This window comes from Gracilinanus agilis, chromosome 2 (genome assembly GCF_016433145.1).
Source record: "Gracilinanus agilis isolate LMUSP501 chromosome 2, AgileGrace, whole genome shotgun sequence".
Classification (NCBI taxonomy): domain Eukaryota; kingdom Metazoa; phylum Chordata; class Mammalia; order Didelphimorphia; family Didelphidae; genus Gracilinanus; species Gracilinanus agilis.
In genome coordinates, this window is record NC_058131.1 from 346,010,867 (window position 1) to 346,034,417 (window position 23,551).

Here is a 23,551-nt window from a genome sequence, read left to right on the forward strand (position 1 = left end):
CTATGCCCAGCCCTTTGCTAAGACTCCTGGGAGAGACAAATTAAGGGTTCTTGCCTTCATGGACCTCACAATCTATTTAGGGGATTAATTAAGATTTGAAATAAGAGAGAGAGAACAGGACAGAAAATTCTGTCATCAGATGTTAAAGTCAGGGGTCAAAGAAAAACCTGGAGTCTAAGTAACTAGGAAGGGTTGGAAGAGAAAGTAAGACATGAAAGTTTGGGTAGGTAATGAAGGGGGGCTCAGAAGGAGATCCCAGGTGAAGGAAAATAAGATTCAGAAAATCTCTTTTCTCTTGCTAATTATTTGTTATTTCTCTGGTCTTAAGCAAGTAGTCTCTTTCCCTCTCTGAGCCTTAATCTCCTCTTCTGTAAGTTGAAGGGTTGGACTAGATGATCTGGCTCTGACATTTCATGATTTTCTAGAGTTTTTTTTAGGGGTAAACAGAACAGGCCGTTTACAGAGCTTTTGGCTGTAAGTGAACAAGAACTGCCTTCTGGCTTATACTAGGGATGGTGTCCAAATACGGACTGCCCTATGATCTCACCCAGAGCTTGGACACCCCTGGGGAAAAGGCAGAAGGTGTGGCAGATGGCAATAGCTTCCACTCTCTTGGGGAGGTGGAAATGAGATAGCCAGCAGGCCCCTCCATGGACCAAGAGGTCAGCTCACCCTCGTGTCAGAAGCCAGGAGATCTACGGAGGGTTCTTTCTCACCCACACCTACCTCTCCTAGTAATTCCATCAGCAACTCTGTACACTATGGGGGAAAAACCCTAATAAATAAACATTATTAGCACCGTCAACAAACATTTATTCAGCACTTAACTGTGTATAGGGCTGTATGAGGTCTTAGGATTTCAAGAATCTACAACTCCCCTGCAAAAGCTAACACTCACCTCAATTATCACCTCCCCCAGTTTCCTTTCATCTGTCTTCTGGACTATTATAGTAGCCTCCTACCTGACTTCCCAGCCTCCCTTCTCTCCCTGATCCAATCCATTCTGCATTTGCTCCCAAAAGTATTTCCTAAATCCACAGATTTTCTCTCTTCCCAACCTCCTCTTGGGTAATAGTCTTCCTTCCTTAATTTGAATCCTTCTAATGAACTTGGAATGATAGATTTTGAGTTAAAAAGAACCTCAAAGGTCATCTACTCTAGTCTTAGAATCCTTGATTTACAATGATACATGTAAAACCCAGTGGAATTGTGTGTCGGCTAAGGGGGATTAGGAGGGTTTGGGGGAGAGGGAAAGAACAGGAAACATGTAACTATGGGAAAATATTCAAAAAAAAAACTTTAAAAAAAAAAGAATCCTTAGTTTATCATTGGGATAGAACCCTCATACCAGGGCTTCTTAACCTTTTTTGTGTCATGGACCCTTTTATCAATCTAGTGGAACCTTAGAACAGCTTCTCAGTAATGTTTTTAATTAATTAAAAAGTGCTAAATTTTCAGTTAGGGTGAGTGAAAATAAAAATGTAATTTATATCCAGGCCAAGTACATTGATCCCTTCAATCCGAGGTTAAATACCCCTGACTTTGGCCATCACATTCAAACTCTCATTTTACAGTTGATGAAATTAAAGTTTATTTGAGTTGTGATTGCCCCAAGTCACACAGCTGGAAAATAGTAAACCTGGAATTTGAACTCAAGTCCTTTGAGTCTAAATCTAGCACTTTTCTCACTATGTTGTACTTGTCATGGAATACAATGTCTTAGAGTTTATCAGGACGTGTGTGTCTTACCAATGCTGCCAAACTAGAAGCTCCATGAGGTTGGAGTGGATGCCTTATCTAAACTTTGCCATTTAGTAAATGTTTGTTGAATGAATGAATTTTCAATCTGATGAGCTCTGAACTTGTTTTATTCCTTTCCTAGAGTGTAAGTGCTTTGAGAACAGGCCCTGTGATCTTTTTTGTCTTTGTATATCTTATACCCACCACCTATAGCTGGTGCTTAGTAAAGGGACAGAATAAATTTTTTTTTTATTTTTAAAAAGCACAATACTTCCATGTGTAATAAATGGAATAGACCAGTGATGGCAAACCTATGACACGTGTGTCAGCACTGACACGTGTAGCCATTTTCAATGACACACGGCCACATGTGGCCGCATACAGAGAAGTATGGGGCCGCATGCCGAGGATGAAACATTTGCTGTAGTGTAGTGTAGACACTCTGTGTACTCTAGATGACAATTCTACCTATATTCATTTACTTATTTTGGTTTATTAAATACAGTTATATATTACAATTATACATTTTTGTTTTCTTAAACTATAAATATTGTGAAATTATGTTTTTTTTTCTCGAAGTGACACACCACCCGAGTTACGGTCGGTTTTTTGGCGAATTTTGACACACCAAGCTCAAAAGGTTGCCCATCACTGGTATAGACTATGAATGCTCAGAACAAGGCTGGACTTGGGAAAGATGAGAGGTTGGGACTAGATCTGATTAGAGGTCAGGTAGGGTTTAGATAAGTAAGAGGATATGGGATAGGTCATTCCAGATAGGGATCCCAGAGTGCTCTTGTAGGGGAGTACAGTGGAGAGGAGAGGAGCAGAGGGGAGGAACCCAAGGCTTTTATTCTTGTAACTAAGTAATTTAGCTAAAGTTGGCCCTTGGCCCTCTGCTTATCCAGCCCCTGACTTGGAGCTGGTGCCAAGCCCAGCTGGGACTATATCATTAGAATAATCTTATTACTGTTACTGCTCTTGCTTCTACCATTTACATTTGTAAGAGACTCTAGAGATCTAAAAGCACTTCCTTATATCTTTAAATTTTTATTGATTCCTTTTTGTTTTTCTATCATCTACATTTCTTTATAGCCTTTCCACTTACCCACCCTCCACAGCCTGTAATTGAATTCTCCCTAGTGAGAGTGAATACAACTACAGTTAAGCAAAGACAACTGATATAGTGGGGCCACATCTGATATTGTATGCAACATTCTTCCCCATAGCACCCCACCTCTCTGTTGAGAAGAGGGAAACTCTGTTTCTTTTATAGTTTTTCAGGATCAGTGTTTATTGATACTTTTTGTTTTTGTATCATAGTCATTTTCAGATATAACTCCTCACTGAACCAAAGCAAAACAGCTAAGCAAATTTGATTGACACCATCTTTGAGGACAGGGACTGTGACCTTTTTCATCATTGTATATCTTATACCCCAAAATGCCTTACTTATAGCTGGTGCTCAGGAAAAGATAGACTATAAAAAAATTATTTTTTCAAGGGGCAGCTAGGTAGCTCAGTGGATTGAGAGCCAGGCCTAGAGACTGGAGGTCCTGGGTTCAAATATGACTACAGACACTTCCCAGCTGTGTGACCCTGGACAAGTCACTTAATCCCCATTGCTTAGCCCTTATCACTCTTCTGCCCTGAAGCCAATACACAGTATTGACTCCAAGATGGAAGGTAAGGGTTTAAAAAAATTTTTATTTTTTCAAAAGGATAATGCTTCCATTTATAATAAATGGTACAGACAAGAAATGCTCAGAACAAGGTGGAGTTGGGGAAGATAAGAGGTTGGGGATAGGTTATATAATATTCCATATCCATAGTCCCTTACTTCTGGAAATAAAAGGAGAAAAGTGCATTTCTCATTAATGTTCAGGATTCAGTTTTCTCCTTGTTCTTTAGTCATTGCATACATTGTTTTCTTGACTATTTGCTTCAGCCTGTGTCAGTTCAAACAAGTCTTCTCATATTCTCCAGATTCCTTTTGTAGGATTTAAATTAATGTCCAAAATTCCAAGCATTATATTTTATAAAGTTCATTAATAATCACTTGAAGTAAAGGAATAAAAAAGGAAATAAAAGTATAAAAATGCAATTATCTAACCAAAATAAGACCACGTGAGTAGTTTTCTCGCCTCTCCCAAAAAGCCCGCTTCAGCCAGCTGAGATCACAAGAAGAGAAAGAGAGAGGTGGGGCTACCCAAAATTTATATCCTCTCTGTTAGCATGCAATGCAACATGAGAAGGAACATGGGATGTTGGGAATTGTAGTTCTAGGGTTCAAATTGTAATTACGTGTTCCATATCTGTTGTTTTGTGTGTGTTTTTTGGTGGGATAATAATCCATTATGTTCACGTACCATGATTTGATCAGCCATTCCCCAACTTAGAGAAACTTTCTTTGTTCTCTTCCATTCTCTCTCTCTTTTTTTTTCAAATTAATTAATTAAATTTTTAGAGCCCTTAACTTCTGTGTATTGGCTCCTTAGCAGAAGAGTGGTAAGGTTGGGCAATGGGGGTTAAGTAACTTGCCCAGGGTCACACAGCTGGGAAGTGTCTCTGAGGTTGGCTTTGAACCTAGGACTTCCCATCTCTAGGCCTGACTCTCAATCCACTGAGCTACTCAACTGCCCCCTCCATTCTCTCTTTAGTACTATGCTACCACCAAAAGTACTGCTAGGGGTGTTTTGGTAATTATAAGACTCTTTTTGATTTGGTTTTTGATCTCTTCAGAATATATATTTTAGGAATGAGATCTCTGAGTCAAAAGATAGAAATTATTTAGTCATGTCTTTCACATAATAACAATTATTTTCCAGAACAGTTGGACCAGTTTACAGCCTTACCATTAGTGTATTCATCTACCTACCTTCCTGTAGCTCCTTCAGCATTGACAAGTTCCATCTTTTTGCTTTTTGTCAATTTCCTGGTATAAGATGAAACCTCAGAGTTATTTTCATTGGCATTTCTCTTAATAATTAGTATTGTTAGTTATTTAAAGCATTACATCAGGCTTTTTATTTTTATTTTTAAATTACTAGCCCACCAGAGCTCTCCTGGTGAATCTTGTTTTTTCTTGTTGGCTGGATCCAAAATCATTGTAATCATTGTTATTTTAAGGGCTGGTTGCCCACCCAATAATACTCCCCCAAGAGAGAAACCAAATGGCTTCTTCTCCACTCCAAGATCCTGGAGTCTGTCCCTGGGTCTCCTAGGCAGGGACAAGGGCCAGGTGTGGCCAAGGAAAGCAGATGGGAAAGTTGGCACCCTGGGAGTATATGAGCTGAAAAAGCATGCCCTTGTGGCTCTGATGGAGCAGCTGCCATGACCCAAAAAGAGGAAGAATAATATCCATTTACATGATGCCTTAATATTTTCAATACCTTCTCTTTACATTGTCTCTTTGGATCCTCAAAACAACCATATAGGGTATGTTTTTATTATCCTTTTGTTAAAGAGGAGGAAACTGAGTCTGAGAGGTTAAATGACTTGTCCAAAGTATCTCAGAGATAGGGTCTAAAAACAGTGCCTTTACTGATTCTGAGTCCATCAGCAATATGTCAGCTACAGTGCCAAGAGCTAGGGATATAAAGAAAAACAAAAGGGGGCAGCTGGGTAGCTCAGTGGATTGAGAGCCAGACCTAGAGACGGGAGGTCCTAGGTTCAAACCTGGCTTCAGACACTTCCCAGCTGTGTGACCCTGGGCAAGTCACTTAACCCCCATTGCCTACCCTTACCACTCTTCTGCCTTGGAGCCAAGTTAAAAAAAAAAGAAAAGAAGAGAAAAGAAAAACAAAACACATGCCCTCCCTCTAGGAATTCACCTTCTGATATGGGAGACAACATGTAAATACCTGGGCATATCCTCCATACAGACACAGTAGATAGAGGAAGCTGGGAACCACCTCCTGCAGAAGGTACAATTTGAGTCTGGAAGGGAGCTAGAGAAGCCTGGAGGCGAAAGAAAGGAAAGAGAACTTTCTAGGCATGGGGAAAGCCAGCAGCCAAGGGCAAAGGGTAAGAGTCAGGAATCTATGGCCGGCTGACAGGTTCATCATCCGAAGACTTTCCATAAAAGCCAATTTAGACTATGTTGTCTCTTAGGATGGCCTAGCGGAGAGGTCCCATATTTAACATTTGTTAGTAAATGTTTGTTGAATAAATAAAAGAATGAATGAATGGGAGCAGTTAGGTGGCACAGTGGATAGAATACCATGCCTGGAGATGGGAGATTCTGGGTTCAAATGTGACCTCAGACACTTCCTAGCTGAGTTATCCTGGGCAAGTCACTTAACCCTAGTCCTTACCTCTCTTCTCCCTGGGAACCAATACCTAGTATTGATTCTAAGACAGAAGGTAAGTGTTTAAAAAAAAATGACAGTTGCCCTATTTCCTAAAAAGAGAGGGTAGACCAGATGATTTTTAAGGGCCAGGTCTAAACCCTGAGTCTCAAGGGTTCCTGCTCATCATTCTTCCTTCCCCTGTTCTCCTAAGGAGTGGCTGTTTTGAGCTGCAGACAGGCCAGGAGCTGAGACATTTGTTATTTGCTGCTGATAAATGAAAAGCCTGCATCTCTCCACTGTTGCTTGTGTGAACCATGGTTGCCATGGTACCAAAATGCTTTACCAAGACAAGCAGTTTCCAACATCCCTATTAGCATCAAATGGAGATTGAGGCTGGCCCAGGCCTGATGCTGGATGCTTCTGAAAACTACGTGTGTCCTTATTTTCCAGAGAAAAATACAGATTCCCTCTCCAGGCAAAACCATCAGATATGGGCTTCTGTCTAACACCTTTCTGACTGGCTTACAATGCATTTTGTGAACCTGTACATTAAATGCTTATCCGGCCCCTGGCAATGGAAGAGCAATTTTCTGCAACAAAGAACTTGATCACAAATGCTCTCTGATTTGTAAATGAAAAAGAGTAGAGCGGAATATAGTTCTTTTGTTTTGCTATCAAGTAGCAATTTTGTTTCCTCATTCCTTCCTATCTCACACATCCCCAACCACCCACCAAAATTAAAGGCCCCCAAAGATCCTAGCTCTTAGAGGAAACAATCACAGTCACAGAATCTCAGAGTTGGAAGGGACCTCAGCTGAAAAGAGTCCCCTCCAAACATGGGGACCATTCCCTCTGTCCAATTTCCCCCTTCCCCCTAGCTTTAAAAAAGCAAACAAACAAAAAAACCACTTTACTTTCTGTCTTATAATTGGTACTAAATATTGGTTCTGAGGCAGAAGGATGGTAAGGCCCAGGGTCACATAGCTAGGAAGTGTCTAAAGACAGATTTGAACTCAGGATCTCCTATCTCTAGGCCTGGTTTTCAATCCATTGAGCCACCTGGCTGCCCCCAAGCCTATCCCGCTTTTGAATAGCTTTAATTGTTTCAAAGTATTTCCTTTTTTAAATTAAAAATTTTCTCTTTGCAATTTCTAACCATTGCTATACCTTTCTTTCAGGAGTCTTTCCTGAATGATTCCAGAAAAGCTAGCCATCAGTTCAGGTTTATCTCTATTTCCTATGGGCAACATTGTCCACATTTCTGTAATGCCTGAAGCTTTACAAAGCTGTCTCTTCACCCTATGAGGTTAAGTAGTCTAGGTATGATTATCTCATTTCATGGATGAAAATATTGAAGGTCAGAGAGGAGAGAAATCACTTTCCTAGGGAGCCCCAGCTAGTAAGTAGAAGAGCCAGGATTGGAACCCAAGTGACAAAATGAACTTTACAATCCTCCAAGGGCTATTTAAAGGAAAAAACAAAAAGAAAGAAGTGGCCTCATTTTACACGGAAGGAAACTGAGGTTCAGCCAGGTTAGGTGAGATCTCTGGAAGTGGTAGCCAGATGCCATTCCACCTCCCTCCTTCTGTTATTTTACATGACTCTAACTGGCCTGGGTTCCTTTCCCAACAGGCTGACCTCCTTCCTGGGTCCCTTCCTATCAGCTGGCTTCCAGCAGGGCTGGAGAGGAGGTCAGGCAGATGAGAGCAGGACCCCACAAGGGCAGCTTTGCTTTCCACCTAGATCATCCTGAGACATGACGGGACTGCAGCCCATCATGGTCAGAGATGAGAAATGCGTTTGCTTCAGTGCAAGTTTCCAGTTTGTTCTTGCTTGTTTTTCACATGCCCAGAGCACAAGGTGGGGGGGCATGCTCTGACCTGCTGCAGAGCCTCCTGGGTTCTACTTCAGTACTAGGCAGCCAGTGTTTATTGGGTGGCATCAAACCGTGGGGGAAGAGACCCTGACCTAGGAGTTAAAACACTTGGATTCTAGTCCCTGCTCTGCTACTCACTCATATGTGATCGCTCGGGCCGTTCCTTTCCTTTTCCTGAGTCTTGGCTCTCTAATTTGGAACAGTAACTCAGAATTCTATGGGACTCTGCTGTTGACTACATGCTATGAGACTGGGAGTTTCAAGTGTTATTTTGAGGAAACTGGGAATCAGAGAGGTTAGGTGATTTTTCCCAGTCTTGACAGGGTCCCGATGGACAAAGTTAACTCTACCACCCCTTCCAGCTCTAATATTCTCTTGGGTTTTGTGGGTAGGTCCTACTTTGCCTTCTCTGCAAAGCCCCTGTGCTAGGTGGCTGTGGTTCAGGGGGATATAGAAAAAGCTTAAGACACGGTCCCTGTCCTCGGGGAGTTTGGGAGATACGACAAGTCCGGCAAATGAATAAGAGTTTATAATGAAGTATTAAAATTCTCAATAAAAGGGAAGAGACAGTATTGTATTGTGGAACAGGGATTTGGAGTTGGAACAGGAGATATGGTTTTACATTCTGGTTCTGAACCTTTTAGCTGTGTCACCCTAGGAACAAAGTGCTTTCATCCCCTGATCCTCAGTTTCTTCCTTTGTAAAATGGAGCTCCTGCTACCCATCTCTGAGGATTGTTGTAGGAAAGGCATTTGGTAAGCCTGAAAGTCCTCAAGAAGCTTGATTTATTATTGTTGTTATTATTTATTATAAGATAGGATGGTATACAATGGAGCAAGAAGTCGTAGAAGGGCTAAAGTAGTTGGGGAATGTTTCCCTGGGGAGGTGAGTTGGCCTTAAAAATATGAGTCGGAGGTGAAGAGAGAGGGAGGGAGGGCATGGTGTGCTCGAGGAGGGCCCAGAGACTCACAGTAGTCCCTTGTTTCAGGTACTCTGTTGATTTCTGAGCCCCCAGAGTCACACTAATAAACTATTGATTCTCAGTTGTGAATGTACCCACACACCTCCATGGATGGAAGCCACATTTCCCTTTCCTCTTGCTGGGAAACAAACAGCTTTTGTGTACTTGGCAGCTAGGAGCAAGTCCTGATTTGGGGGCTGTTCCCTGGCTTCCGTTCTCTCTTGGATCCTGAGAGTTATTTTAGTCTGGGGATTGCCCCAGGGCTCTGGGTCACAGTTTGCCTCTGCTGGGAGCTAATAGGAGGCCTGGGAGCTCCTGGAGTGGGGAGGGAGGCTGGGAAGAGTCTGCCTCAGTTTAGCTCACTTGGTAAGGACAAAAATGTTTCTGAGAAGACCTGGCTATGTCTTCTGCTGGCTGGCTTTTGGGAAATTTAGTGGGTATTCCCCAACGTGTGTGTATGGGGGGGGGGGGGGGTTAGCAGCTTCCACTCTGGTTTCATCACATGAGGAGAATAAATGAATTTTTGGCATGTTATGAATACTGTTGCTAAAAATAACAATCCACCTCTCTATAGTACTTTAAGGCTTAGAAAGATTTCCTTTTCTCGTAGCCATACAATGAGTTCGGTAGACAACAGAGAGTGGAAATTTGGTATTTTGGAAAAAACCTGGGACTTGGAGTCAAAAGTCTCTAAAGGGAGATGTAGGTGCCTGGAAAACCCTGAATGAATGAATATTTAATGTACTTGTATTGGTAGCTTCTTACATGCTTTTCTCTGTGCTGGGGTGCTGGGGAAGATAGAAGAAAAGTCACAAACTTCCCTGGGCCTCAGTTTCCCCACATGTGAAATAAAGAGATTGAACTACATGGTCCGTAAAATCTCTTCCAGCTTGGCTTTTTTAGGTTCTATATTTTAAGGTAGGAGAAGCAACCTGGCATAATGAATAGATTGTTGGACCCGGCAGTCAGAAGATCTAGGTTTTGACTGACTTACTAGATCCTTGGAAAGTCATTTAACATATCTCAAACCTCAGTTTCTCATAATTAAATGGGGCTAATAGTATAGCATCTCCCTTACAGATTGTTGTGAGGGTTCGGTGAGATAACTGTACCTTTAAGTACCTTAAACCTACAAACCTTTAAGTGCTTTTATTTAACTATGAATTAGTATAAGTTAAGAATCCTTCTAGCTCTGACATTCTGGCATCTTAACTGATACATAGTGCTCACTGGTTTGCAAAATATTGTTATTGTTCAGTCATTTCAGTCACGTCCAACTCTTTCTAAGTCCATTCCAGGTTTTCTTAGCAAAGAAACTGAGGTGGTTTGCCATTTTTGTCTCCAGCTCGTTTTACAGATGAGGAAATTGAGGCAGATAGGGTTAAGGGATTTGCTTGCCCGAGATCACACCACTAGTAAGTGTCTAAAGTCAGATTTGATTTGCATTTCTCTAATTATTAGAAATTTAGAACACTTTCTCATGTGCTTGTTGATAAGAAAGTGTTCTAAATCTCTGATAATTAGAGAAATGCAAATCAAAACAACTCTGAGGTATCACCTCACACCTAGAAGATTGGCTAAAATGACAACAAGGGAGAGTAATGAATGTTGGAGGGGATGTGGCAAAATTGGGACATTAATGCACTGCTGGTGGAGTTGTGAACTGATCCAACCATTCTGGATGGCAATTTGGAATTATGCCTAAATAGCTCTAAAAGATTGCCTGCCCTTTGATCCAGTCATATCATTGCTGGGTTTATACCCCAAAGAGATCATAGATAAAAAAATATTACAGATGTGCTTTTTGTGGTGGCAAAAAACTGGAAAACGAGGTTATGCCCTTCAATTGGGGAATGGCTGAACAAATTGTAGTATATGCTGGTGATGGAATACTATTGTGCTCAAAGGAATAATGAACTGGAGGAATTCCATGTGAACTGGAACGACCTCCAGGAATTGATGCAGAGTGAAAGGAGCAGAGCCAGAAGAACATTGTACACAGAGACTGACACACTCTGGTAAAATAAAATGTAATGGACTTCTGTACTAGCAGCAGTGCAATGACCCAGGACAATTCTGAGGGATTTATGGAAAAGAACGCTACCCACATTCAGAGGAAGAACTACAGTAGGAGTGGGAACAGAAGAAAAACAACTGCTTGAACACATGGGTTAATGCAGACATGATTGGGGATGTAGACTTGAAACGACCACACTAATGCAACTATCAATAATATTGAAATAGGTCTTGATTGATGACACACGTTAAAACCAGTGGAAATGCGCATCAGCTATGGGGAAGTGGGGTTTAGGGGAGGTGAAGGGGAAAGTAAGAACACAAATCATGTAACCATGGAAATTTTTTCTAAAAAATAAAAAAATAAATTAAAAAAAATAAAGTCAGATTTGAATTCAGGTCTTTCTAACTACAGGTCCAGCACTCTATCTATCCCCTGTGCCACTGAGCTGTCCTTATGACATCTCAAAATATAGTCCTTCCCTTGAGATTTTTATAAACTTGTTGGGGAACCAAAACACACATGAAACAGTTTAAAAACTTGTGTGTTCAGGAATTACATGGTATAGCCCAGATTAAAATCCAGAGATTAGATAACAGTAACTCACAGCACTTCAAGGTTCCTCACAGCACTCTTATGAGATAGAAGGGGCAAGAATTATTATCTCCATTTTACAGATAAGGAAGACTGAGATATTTCTAATGATCATATAGTGGTGAAGTAATATTTGAACCCAGTTCTGCTTCTGAGTTCTGTCTATAATCTAGGACTATATCATCCGAGCAGGGAAGATCATAGAGTTAGAGCTGGAAGGAACCTAGGAAGGCATACAGTTTTGCCCCGTCAGTAAGCAGACAGGCTCAAACCCGTCTGTGATTTAGAGGGTATGTGAAGACTTCCCCTGGCAGAAGGGGCAGATGAGAACGATTTATTTATTCCAACAGCCGTGAAAGTGGTGGAAGCAGATCCTTTGCAGTGCTTAGAGCTTGGGCAGACGTGGAAGATGCCAAAGACCTCCACTGCGTCCCAGACCATCAGGGCTTTTGTCCTGCCACTGTACTTTGATGACTGGAAGAGAGAGTGAGGCTGATGACTGTGCAACTCTGCCTCACTTAAATCCAATTCACGTGGGAGTCAAGGCATTACTCTGTGATGCCATTAGTCCTCTTCAAAGATCAAAGGACAAACAGCAAGGCTGTGCTGGGCACTCTATTAAATGCTGGGGTACAAAGAATCCAACTTCATCTTTTTGGGTGAGGAAATTGAGACCCGGAGAACGAATAAGTGAATGGCCAAACACATCCTAAGTACTTACTTTGTTCCTGGCACTGGGGAGAAAGCAAGAAGCATATGCATCCTATAGAGGAAGACAATCCAGATAATGGAGTGGTGGCCTAGGAGGGATGTTTTGGTTGGGGAAATAGGAGGAATGATGAGTGGAGTCATATTGCAACAGGCACGTTCTTTTCCAGAATGCCAGTGTTGATTTGATTACTGTTCCTAGAGAAAGATTTGGAAAGAGGGAGCAGAGCAGTGCTTCACCAATGTGGCTAGAGGGTCAGAGTAGGGCTAGAAAAGGCAAAGGCCAAGTTAAATGATTTGCCCAAGGTCTAACAGGTTGTAGGAGAATATGTTAAAATAGTGGGACGGTGCAACTAATTGGCTCACTGGATGGAGAGTCAGGCCTAAGACAAGAGGTCCTAGGTTCAAATTTGGCCTTAGTTGTGTGACCCTGAGCAAGTCACTTAACTTCCCTTGCCTAGCCCTTTCTGCTCTTTTGCCTTGGAACCAATACACAGTATTGATTTTAAGACAGAAGGTAAAGTTTTGAGGGAGTGGAAATAGTAGGGAGGCTGACCCTGGCACCTTGATCGCCTAGCCTTGCTATTCCTCTGTCTTAGAATTGACACTAAGGTAGGTAAGGGTTTTAAAAATAGTACCGAGTGGGGCAGGGCTTTTGAAAGGAAATGAAACAAAGGTGGACTTTTGAAGGATGGGTAGGATTGAGATATGGAGGAAGGAGCAAGGCGAGTGCTCCAGACTGAGGGTCAGTATCACCAAAGGGAGAATGTCCTTGGTGTGTCTAGAGGTGAGTGGGAAGACCCTCTAGGCTTTCCTTGACAACTCTGCCTGGTGCCTTGGGCTTTGAAGCTGCTAGGCTGCTCTAGGGAGCTCAGTGAACCAAGCCCAGCTTTCACACCCTCCAGCTCTGTTGGGAAAACAAACTAATACTGCTCTGAGCCACATCAGGATCTCAGGCATGTCTGTCCCTCCTGATGTTGCCATGGAAACTGCTGGCTCTGTTGGCCCCTGATTGGCCAAATGCGTATTGGGAAAATCAGGGAGGAAAGGGGTGAAGGGAGGGGAAGCCTCTCATTTGAGGGAAATAATCTCTGAATCTCAGCATTTGAGGCTATCTAGTCCAATCCCATAGATTGCCCCTCAGTTCACACGTGTGTGGAATGTGGTCAGGAATCCATTCCCTTTCCTGGGCTCCTCCATTTATTGTCTTTGTTGCTGTGCCTTCGTGCCAGGTGCTTTCCCTCTCTCTGGAATGTTGGCTGCCCCATGGGATTGGGGGTGGGGGGAGACCCTCAGCCTGAGTGGGAGTGGGGCAGGATCCCATTTGGAGATGGCATCAGGAGCCTGTCACTAGAGGGAGAGGTTTGCTTCCCTCCCGTTCTTTCTGTCCAGGATTGCCAGGATTTTAAGAAGTGGAAATCTGTCCACCATAGTGGAATGGAGGAATGGCTAACGGGCTGTAGAAAACATTTGCCACGAGGAATCAAGGGAGAGGATCAAGGCTGGGATAGCGATGGAAGAAACAGAAGACTCTTCTCTTCTTCTTTGACATACTCCAGCCAAGCCTGACCTGGAAAGAATGTCTCTTCTCATACTATTCCCTAATCCCTGGAATGGTTTCATAGGTTCACATAGCTAGAACCAGAAAGGATCTTTGTTGTCATCTGGTTCAACCTTCTCATTTTGCAGATGAAAAATCGAGATCCCAAGAAGTTAAATGACTTGCCCAAGGTGACACAGAGGTAGTAAGTGACAGCCAGGGTTCAAATCCACATACTCTTGAGTCTGTGGTAGTGACACTGCCTCTTGGCTTCCTCTTCTTCTCTTGTTGAATTTATATTCATTTTTTAAATTCAAACTGAAATGCCACCTCTTACAGGAAGCCTTTCCCTATTTCTCCCTTCTCTATGCCTTTTCAGATTGTCCTTTGTCTTGCTCTTTAATTTAAAAAAAATCCTTACCTTCTGTCTGAGTATTGGTTCCAAGGCAGAAGAATGGTAAGAACTAGGCAATGGGGGTTAAGTGACTTACCCAGGGTCACACAGCTAGGAAATGTCTGAGGCCAGATTTGAACTTAGGACCTCCTGTGTCTAGGCCTGGCTTTATACCCACTGAGCCAGCCAGCTGCCCCAGTCTTGCTCTTTTTAATGCACTTATGGTTCAGTTATTTTTCAGTAGTGTCTGGCTCTTTAGGACTCCACTGGGGATTTTCTCAGCAAAGAGACTGAAGTGGTTTTCTATTTCCTCCCCAGTTCATTTTATAGATGAAGAAACTGAAGCAAGCTGTGTTAGGTGACTTGTCCAGGGTTCTGGGTCACACAGCTAGTAAGTATGTGAGGCCAGATTTGAACTCAGAAAGACGAACCTTTCTAACTCCAGGCTTGGCATTCTATCCATTGTACCACCTAGCTGCCTCCATTAATGCACTTACCATGCAATATTGTATGGTAATCATAATAATTATCTAGGTTGGTTCTCCCCCCCCCCCCCCATTCCTCTCTAGAGTGTGTGCTCTGTGAAGACATGGACTATCTTTATTTTTTTAACTCTTTACCTTCTGTCTTAGAATCAATACTAAGTATCAGCTCCAAGGCAGAAGAGTGGTAAGGCTCTTAGGGTTTAAGTGACTTGCTCAGAGTCACACTGCTAAGAAGTGTCTGAGGCTAGATTTGAACCCAGGACCTCCTGTCTCTGGGCCTGGCTCTTAATCCACTGAGCTACCCAGCTGCCTCCTCAAATGCCTCATTTTACCAGGTAGAAGACTGAAGTCCACTGCGGGACTGTACAACTTAAGCCTGGCGTTGCCTCCTTCTTTATATTTCCCTTCCTGGTTCTCCTGGTCAATAATTACCTTCCTTCTTGGGCCTCACATAGCACCGTGTTTTGTAATTTAATATTCTGCATTCTGGGCCAGCAAGCTGGCACAGTGGATAGAGTGCTGGGCCTGGAATCAGAATGATTCTTCCTGAGTTCTTGTCTGGCCTCAAACACTTACTAGCTGTGTGACCCTGGACAAGTCATTTAATCCTGTTTGCCTTAGTTTTCTCATCTCTAAAAGCATCTGGAGAAGAAAATGGCCAACTATTCCAGTGTCTTTGTGTCCCCCCCCCAAAAAAAACAACCAAAAACCCTAAGGGGAGGTCACAAAGAGTCCTACCTGAAACATGACTGAACAACAATTATAAAAACAGGCCTCTCCACTATAAAACATAAGGATCAACAGCATTTCCCTCATAACCAGGGAGGGAATTAGGTAATGAAAGTCCAGCCTCAGATACTTCCCAGCTGTGTGACCCTGGTCAAGTCACTTGACCCCCATTGACTCTTCCACCTATGAGCCAATACACAGAAGTTAAGGGTTAAAAAAAAAAAAAAAAAAAAGAGGGAGTTCATCCCAACCAGGGGTAGGGGATGGCAGTAGGGAGAGCCTACTAATGCTAAGATATGGAAATAAGAAATGAAAGGATATTGTGTGGGGAGAATAGCAAGAAGGCCGATTAGACTGCATCATAAGAGTGTTCAGAATAGGGGCAACTAGGTGGCTGCAGAGGATGGAGAGCCAGGCCTAGAGATGGGAAGTCCTGGGTTCAATTGTGACTTTAGGCACTTCTTAGCTGTGTGACCCTGGACAAGTCACTTGACCCCCATTGCCTAACCCTTACTGCTCTTCTGCCTTGGAACCAAAACTTAGTCCTAAGATAGAAATTAAGAGTTTTTAGGGGGGCAGCTGGGTAGCTCAGTGGACTGAGAGTCGGGCCTAGAGAGGAGAGGTCCTAGGTTCAAATCCAGCCTCAGACACTTCCCAGCTGTGTGACCCTGGGCAAGTCACTTGACCCCCATTGCCCACCCTTACCTCTCTTCCACCTAAGAGCCAGTACACAGAAGTTAAGGGTTTAAAATTTTTTAAAATTAAATTAAAAAAAAAAGAGTTTTTAGGACAAGGAATAAAAAAAGTGCACAGAATAAAAAGGAGAATTAAAGGACTGACTGCCATTCACGGCCTTCCAAAGCCTGGCTCCAACCTGCTAGCCAGCCTTATCTCATACTTCATGTATTTTTTGTTCTGGCCAAATCAAAATACTCTTCCCTCCACTTCCCCATCTTTCATTCTGCCTGCTGTTTCTCCTTTGTTCATTCTGCCTACTATCCCTAAATATACTCCTCTTCCCCAGATCTCTAATAATAAACAGGATGTCTGCTTTTTTTTTCCCATTCTTGCCTTCCTTCTTAGAATCAATACTGTGTATGGTTCCAAGGCACAAGAGCATTAAAGGCTAGGCAATGGAGATTAAGTGACTTACCCAGGGTCACCCAGCTAGGAAGTGTCAGAGGTCAAATTTGAACCCAGGAACTCCCATCTCTAGGCATGGCTCTCAATCCACTGAACCACCTAGCTGCCCCCAGAATGTAAGCTTATTGAAGGCAGGAGCTATCTTGCATTTAAAAAATATATATATATGTATATTCCAGTATCTAGCACTGTACCTCTCACAAAAGATGCTTGACATGAATTTTTTTTAAACCCTTACCTTCCATCTTAGAATCAATACTAAATATTGGTTCCAGAAGAGCAATAAAGGTTAGACAATGCGTGTTAAGTGACTTGCCCTGGGTCACACAGCTAGGAAGTGTCTGAGGTCAGATTTAAACCTGGCTATCTACTGCCCTTTGACTGATTAATTTGATGAAGTTCCTCCCTTTCCTCAAGGCTCAACTCAGATATTACCTTCCCCAGGAAGCTTTGCCTGACTCTTCCTACCCTCTCCACTCACCAAGGTGAAAGTGTTCTCTTCCTCAGTTGTCTTATAAACTTTGTCTCACATTCTTCCTTTTGCCTCTCTCATTCTCCCTTGTATGAAAGTTATTTTGAGGGGCAGCTGAGTGGATGGAGAGCCAGGCCTAGACACGAGAGGTCCTGGGTTCCAATCTGGCCTCAGACACATCTTAACTGTGTTACCCTGGGCAAGTCACTTCATCCTCATTGCCTAGCCCTTACCGCTCTTGTACCTTGGAACCAATACATAGTAGTGATTCTAAGACAGAAGGTAAGAATTTAAAAAAAAAAAGTTATTTTGTATTTTGTTTCTTCACTGTTTCATTGAGTTCCTTGACACTAGGACCCCCTTTCCCTGGATGGGCCTTTTTAACATAGTTGGTACTTAATAAGGGTTTATTAAATAGAAGCATAGACCCCAAGAACAGGCTTTACAGGTACTCCCCAGAGCCAGGTCTCACTCCTTTCTTCACTATGGCTGTGACTGCCTCCTGGTCACAGTTTGGCAAAGGGGGAATCGAGGTAACCCAGAAGTTGTGACACTCTGGACACTGTAACGATAAGCCAAAAGGTGATGACTTTACCGATGAGAAGCAGGAACTCACACAAGCATTAGCTGCCACGGATCAGATCAGCCATCAGCTGGCTGGTCTCCCTCTCCCGGAGAGCCCCCACTGAAGGTTAAGAACTCTTTATGGGGCTCCCCAGTTCCCCTCTCCTCCGTAGTGTGAGCCTCTCTGTCTGTGTGCTCCAGTCCCCGCAGGCTGGGGGGAGCCCGTCCAGCACAGACCCTGGGATTGTGTGCCAGAGACATAGCCTGTGACAGCCACAAGCCCCGCATTGTCGATTCAGTCCCCTCACGTGGTGAGCCGTGCCAGGCTTTGCTGACCTAGATTTTGACTGCAGCTGGCTAGCTGCTCCCTGTACAGCCAAGAGCCCACCCATTCCTGGGGCCCCGGGGAGTGAAGTTCAGGAGAATGCCGAGGTCAGAACCAATAAAAAATTTAACAAGAAAGAACCAGAAGTGATTTAATATGGAAATCTTCCACTTTAGGTTTAAAAAAAAAATCACTCGTATAAATATAGAAAGGGAGAGCCCTCGCTTGGAAAACAGACGTGGAAAAGGATTTGGGGGGTTTGGGTTGTGTACAGTACCCTCGCCAATGTGATGTGGTTGCTAAAAAAAAATGCTAACAATCTAGAAACCGTACCCACGTCTCCCTTATCTTTTATAAAAAAGTCTTTACTTGACCCTGCTCTACCCCCTCATCATCCTACACCTCTGCTCAGAGCCAAATTCCTAGAAAGAGCCAGCTACACCCATTTCCTCACCTCCCACTCGCTTTGCAGGCCCTTGGAGTGTGGCTTCCAACTCTACTACTCCTCTGAAACTGCTCTCTTCGAGGCTGCTATCGATTTCATCATTGCCGATGCGGAAAAACCAGTGAGCTTTTCTCACTCCTCCTTCCTGACCTCTTGGTAGCTTTTGATGCTCTTGACCATCTCCCAGTCCCACCTGGGATATTTTTTCACTTCTCTCAACTACAGCTCTTTCCTCTCCTGCTAAAGAGAAGAGATAATCACAGACATCTTCAGGGTGGAAGGGACCTTGGAAGACACCGAGTTTTACCTTCACATCCAATGTAGGTGGTCATCTAGTCTCTATCTGAATGCCTCCAACGATTCACGTTTCTGAGAGGAAGCCCTACTACTGACTATCATAACTGCTAGCAGTCTTTTTTTTTTTTTTTAAATATTTAGCCATCTAATTGCTTATAACTTAAAAAAAATTTTACCTTTGGTCTTCAGATATTTTCTCTAAAATATTTTTCTTCTAATCTCTTTTCCCTAGAATGTACACTTCTTGAAGGCAGGAAGTGTTTTGCATTTAAAATATATGTGGGTGGGGGTGGTGTGGGGCAGCTGGGTGAATCTGTGGATTAAGAGCCAGGCCCCAACATGGGAGATCCTGTGTTCAAATCTGGCCTAAGACTCTTCCTAGCTGTGTGATCCTGGGCAAGTCACTTAATCCCCATTGCCTAGCCCTTACCACTCTTTAGTCTTAGAACCAATACTTAGTATTGATTCTAAGGTGAAAGATAAAGAGTTTAAAAATAAAATAAAATAAATTACTTGTATCCCTTGTGCCTAGCACTGTACCTCCCATAATAGGTAGTTAATAAATACTTGACAATACACAATACTGGGTATTGGTTCTAAGATCAAAGAGTGGTAAGGGCTAGGCAGTAGGGGTTAAGCGACTTGCCCAGGGTCATTAGGAAGTGTCTGAGGCCAAATTTGAACCTAGGTCCTCCTAACCCTAAGCCAGGCACTTTATCCACTGAGCCACCTCTCCCTCTAACTTTCAGTATTGCTTTTAGTTTTACTTTCCTGGGTCAAGCCAAACAAGTCTGACCTCTCTTTTCCAGGACAACTCATCATTTCACTTATTTATTTATTTGTTTGTTTATTTATTTATTTGCTTGTTCATCAGCACATCCACTCACTTATTTATTTATTTACTCGTTCAACTAATTGATTAACTGATTAATTAATTTTTATTTTGTTGATTAACCATGAAAAATTTTCCATGATTACATGATTAATGTTCTTCACCCCCTTCCTCCCCTCCTGTAGCCAATGTGCAATTCCACTGAGTTTTACATGTGTCATGATCAAGAGCTATTTCCATATTATTGATATTCATACTAGGGTGGTCCTTTAGTGTCTACATTTCCAATCCTATCCCCATTGATCCATGTGACCAAGCAGTTGTTTTTCTTCTGTGTTTATCATCCCACAGTTCTTCCTCTGAATGTGGATAGCATTCTTTCTCATAAGTCCCTCAGAAATGTGCTGGATCATTGCATTGATGCTAGTAGAGAAGTAGGACAACTCTTTAAATCTTTAATGTCTGCTGTCCTGTCCCTCTTCCCCCCAAACCCCAATATCCATTTAGCTCAGACCTAGTAATTGTATTTCACCCCATCTCCATATTTTCTGCTAGGCAAGTAACTGTATATCTTCTTCCTGAGATACTTTGTATTATTTCTTTTTCCTCCTTTCTCCAATTTGAGATGATATAAACTATCGCACTTCCTCTTCTTGCTTCCAGATTTGGCTCCTGCCTCCTTGATTGGTTTGTTTTGAATCGGTATCTGACCAGAATGAGGCAAAGAGAGTATTAGAGTTGGGGAGAGGGTCAGAGAGGAGTGGGGGGGGGGGTGGCATCTCTCTGTAAACTGCTGAACTGCTGGTCTTGTGAATGAGCTATAAAAAAACACATAGATCAGGAGTGCTTAACCTGGGGTCTGTGAATTTGGTTTTTGTTTGCTTTTTAAATCTCTTGATAACTGTATTTCTTTTCTTTTTTAAACCCTTACCTTCTGTCTTAGAATCATACTAAGTATAGATTCCAAGATAGAAGAACAGTAGGGGCTAGGGAATCAGGGTTAAGTGACTTGCCCAGGGTCACACAGCCAGGAAGTGTCCCAGGCCAGATTTGAATGCAGGACCTCTGGTCTCCAGATCCGGTTCTCTATCTACTGAGCCACCTAGCTATCCCTTGATTACCATATCTCAATAAAACTAGTTTCCTTTATAATCCTATCTATTTTACTTTATACTTTTAAGAATGTGATTCTGAGTGGAGGTCTTGGCTTTCCCAGCCTGCCCCATGGTATCTGTGCTGCAAAAGAGGTTCAAGAATTCCTAACCTAGCTGAAATTATGAGTTGTTTCAGGTTTGAAAAGGGAGTGTAGGGTGTTAAAAAAATCCCAGAATTTGAACCCTAAAGATATGTATTCAATTCTTGGCTGCCATTTCCTTTATGACCATGGGCAGGTCTCTGTGCCTCAGTTTCCCCTCCATAGAGTAAGGACTTGATTAGAAGGTCTCTAAGAGTCCTTCCAGCTCTAAAAGTCTTACAATACTAAGTTTGATTCTCTTCTTTCTTTTCCTTTTGAATAACTCACAATTTCTGTAGCCCCTTAAGTTTACAATACACTTTGCTCACAGGAACCTTATGAGGTATATTGTACAAATATCATTCTTCTCTTTTACAGATAAAGAAAGGGACCGAGACAGATTAAATAAGCTACCCAAGGCCACACAGCTTGGTGCCCAAGTCCAGTACTATTTACATGCTTTCTCTACTTGTTGTTTCATATTTTCGAGTCCTGCCTGCCAACTAGATTGGAAGCCTCTTTGGACCCAGAGCATAAAGGAGCTTCCTAAGGCCCTTCTACCTCATGCCCCGTGGTAGTTTGGGGGCACTACTGTTGTGAGGAGGATTATTTAGTTATTAGTTAGGAGACCTAACAGGAAGGGCTGGAGAATAGCAGGACTGAAGTGGGAATCCTCACAGCAGAGCCCAGAGATGTTATCAGGATGCCAGGAGCCAACACCTTCAGAACTGATGATCCAAAGTAGCCAGGTAGGGAGAGGAGACTGCAAGCTGTCCACCAGATCACAGGTCATTTCCCTACTCAGTGTTGTTTTGCAGGATTGATGTCCTCTGCTTTCAACTTTCACCACACTCCAAGATCCCAGGGAATCAGGGTGCAACTCCACTAGCTCTGAGGTCTCCCAGGGTCAGTTACAGCTTGTCCCAACCACCATGGAGTCCGTCTCAGAGAGAGCAAGCCACTTCCTGCTTCCCCATTCCATTTGGAATTCTCCAGCCCTTCCTGTTAGGTCTCCTAACTAATAACTAAATAATCCTCCTCACAACACTACATACAGCCAGGGTTCAGTAACTCTGACTTGAGGAAGACCCAGCTGCGCAGATGTAGGGAGATAGAAGGGAGGCCAGTTAAGAAATGGTGACCAAGACACAGGGGACACTGCAGGACTAAAGCTTTTGCCTTCTTCTCTCTAGGATGAGATCGAAGAGCTCCGAGCTGAAATGTTGGAGATGCGAGATGTCTACATGGAGGAGGATGTCTACCAGCTCCAGGAGCTCCGCCAGCAACTGGACCAAGCTAGCAAGACCTGCCGCATCCTGCAGTACCGTCTACGCAAGGCGGAACGGCGTAGCCTCCGAGTGGCCCAGACAGGCCAGGTGGATGGGGAGCTCATCCATAGTTTGGAGCAGGATGTCAAGGTGAGTCATCAGGAAGAGCTCTTACGTATTCACTTCATTCATTCATTCATTCATTCATCAACCATTTAATAAATGCCTAAAAAAATTTAGATAAGATGCTGTCCCTGCCCTCATGGATTTAACAGTCTAGTATGGGCCAAGATAAATTTCTAAAACAGTAATGAATGATATATTTAGTAAGTGCATTTGAGAAGTACAAAGTGCTATATTAGGTCTGAGGAGGAAGCTCCCTAGGGGATTGGGATTAGAAGCTCATAGACATAGAACTAGAAAGAACCTCAGAGGCCAGCCAACCCAACCTTCTTATTTTATAGACAGAGAAACTCTTTCCTCTTTTGTTTCAGTTATTTAGCCAAGGTCACACAGGTAGTAAATGTTTATGCCAGAAGTGAGTTTTGAATCCAGTCTTTTGAATTTAGAGCCAGCGTGACTTCTAAAGCTTTCTAGAGGAATTGACATATTTGTTGAGCTTTAAAGATTGAGAGAAAGGGGGCAGCTCCGTGGCTCAGTGGCGGGAGAGTTAGGCCTAGAGATGAGAGGTCTTGGGTTCAAATCTGGATTTAGATACTTCCTAGCTCTATGAAAGTCACTTAACCCCCATTGCCTAGCCCTTACTGCTCTTCTGCCTTGGAATCAATACTTAATATCGATTCTAAGAAAGAAAAGGTTAAAAAAAAATTGGAAGAAATTCAATAGCAAAGAGAATGGCCAGATCCCAAACTGCAAGGTGCCTGTTGATTCTATTTCTGGGGCTTAGGCACTCTTGAGAATCTCTCCTGGGCTATAGGATGTGACTGGCCTAAAGAATAATCATGCATTCCCTGGGTGGTATATAATGTAACCTGATTGCCTTTGAGGAGGAGTAAGATGCCACACTTTTTTGTGCACTTATTGCTAAAGAGGCTGCTGAATTTGGGCTTGGAGCCCTTCTGTAAGAAAGGGCAAGAACTGGGTCTGATCTCAAGTTTATATCCAAACTTTGTATTTTCCTCAGCACCTATCAGTGTTTTGCACCCAGAAGGCCCTTAGTAAATGTGTGATGAGCTGAAAGTAAGAAGTTGCCATGCTGGCTAGCGCACTTATTGCTAAAGAAGCTGCCGAGGCCTGCCTTGGTGCGCTCCTCTCCAGCCAAGCACCTCTTGCCTGTTTCCCTTTAACTATGCACTCTTGCTATGGGCCTGGGCAGAGGCATAGCATTTCGAGTTCCTGGCCTCCCTGGCCCTGGGTGTAATACCTGCCATCTTCAAACTCACACAAAAACAGACTTTAAAAAATTATGACCTTAACATTGTCCATACACACACACACACACACAAACATTTCGATGTAGAAAGAACAAAAAAAGGATCATATGTGAAACTTTGGCCATCTCATTTGTGCAGTGTGTTTGGGTGGGGTGGAGGGAATAGTATATTAAATTTCACAAAATAGTGCGGAAACTGGGAGGAAGTGCTCTCCATAGAGAGGGTGTCAAGGAGGCAAGAG

At 42.9% G+C, this 23,551-nt stretch overlaps 1 protein-coding gene across 1 annotated transcript in view; it reads left to right on the forward strand.

The window, feature by feature from the left end:
• Window positions 1-21,853: 21,853 nt before the first annotated feature.
• SOGA1 (suppressor of glucose, autophagy associated 1) overlaps window positions 21,854-23,551 on the forward strand; it is an 87,971-nt gene continuing 86,273 nt past the window's right edge. Inside the window, exon 1 of the mRNA XM_044664336.1 lies at window positions 21,854-22,066. Coding sequence (XP_044520271.1) covers window positions 21,869-22,066 — 198 coding nt within the window. The 5' untranslated portion in view covers window positions 21,854-21,868. The remainder of the gene's footprint in view (window positions 22,067-23,551) is intronic.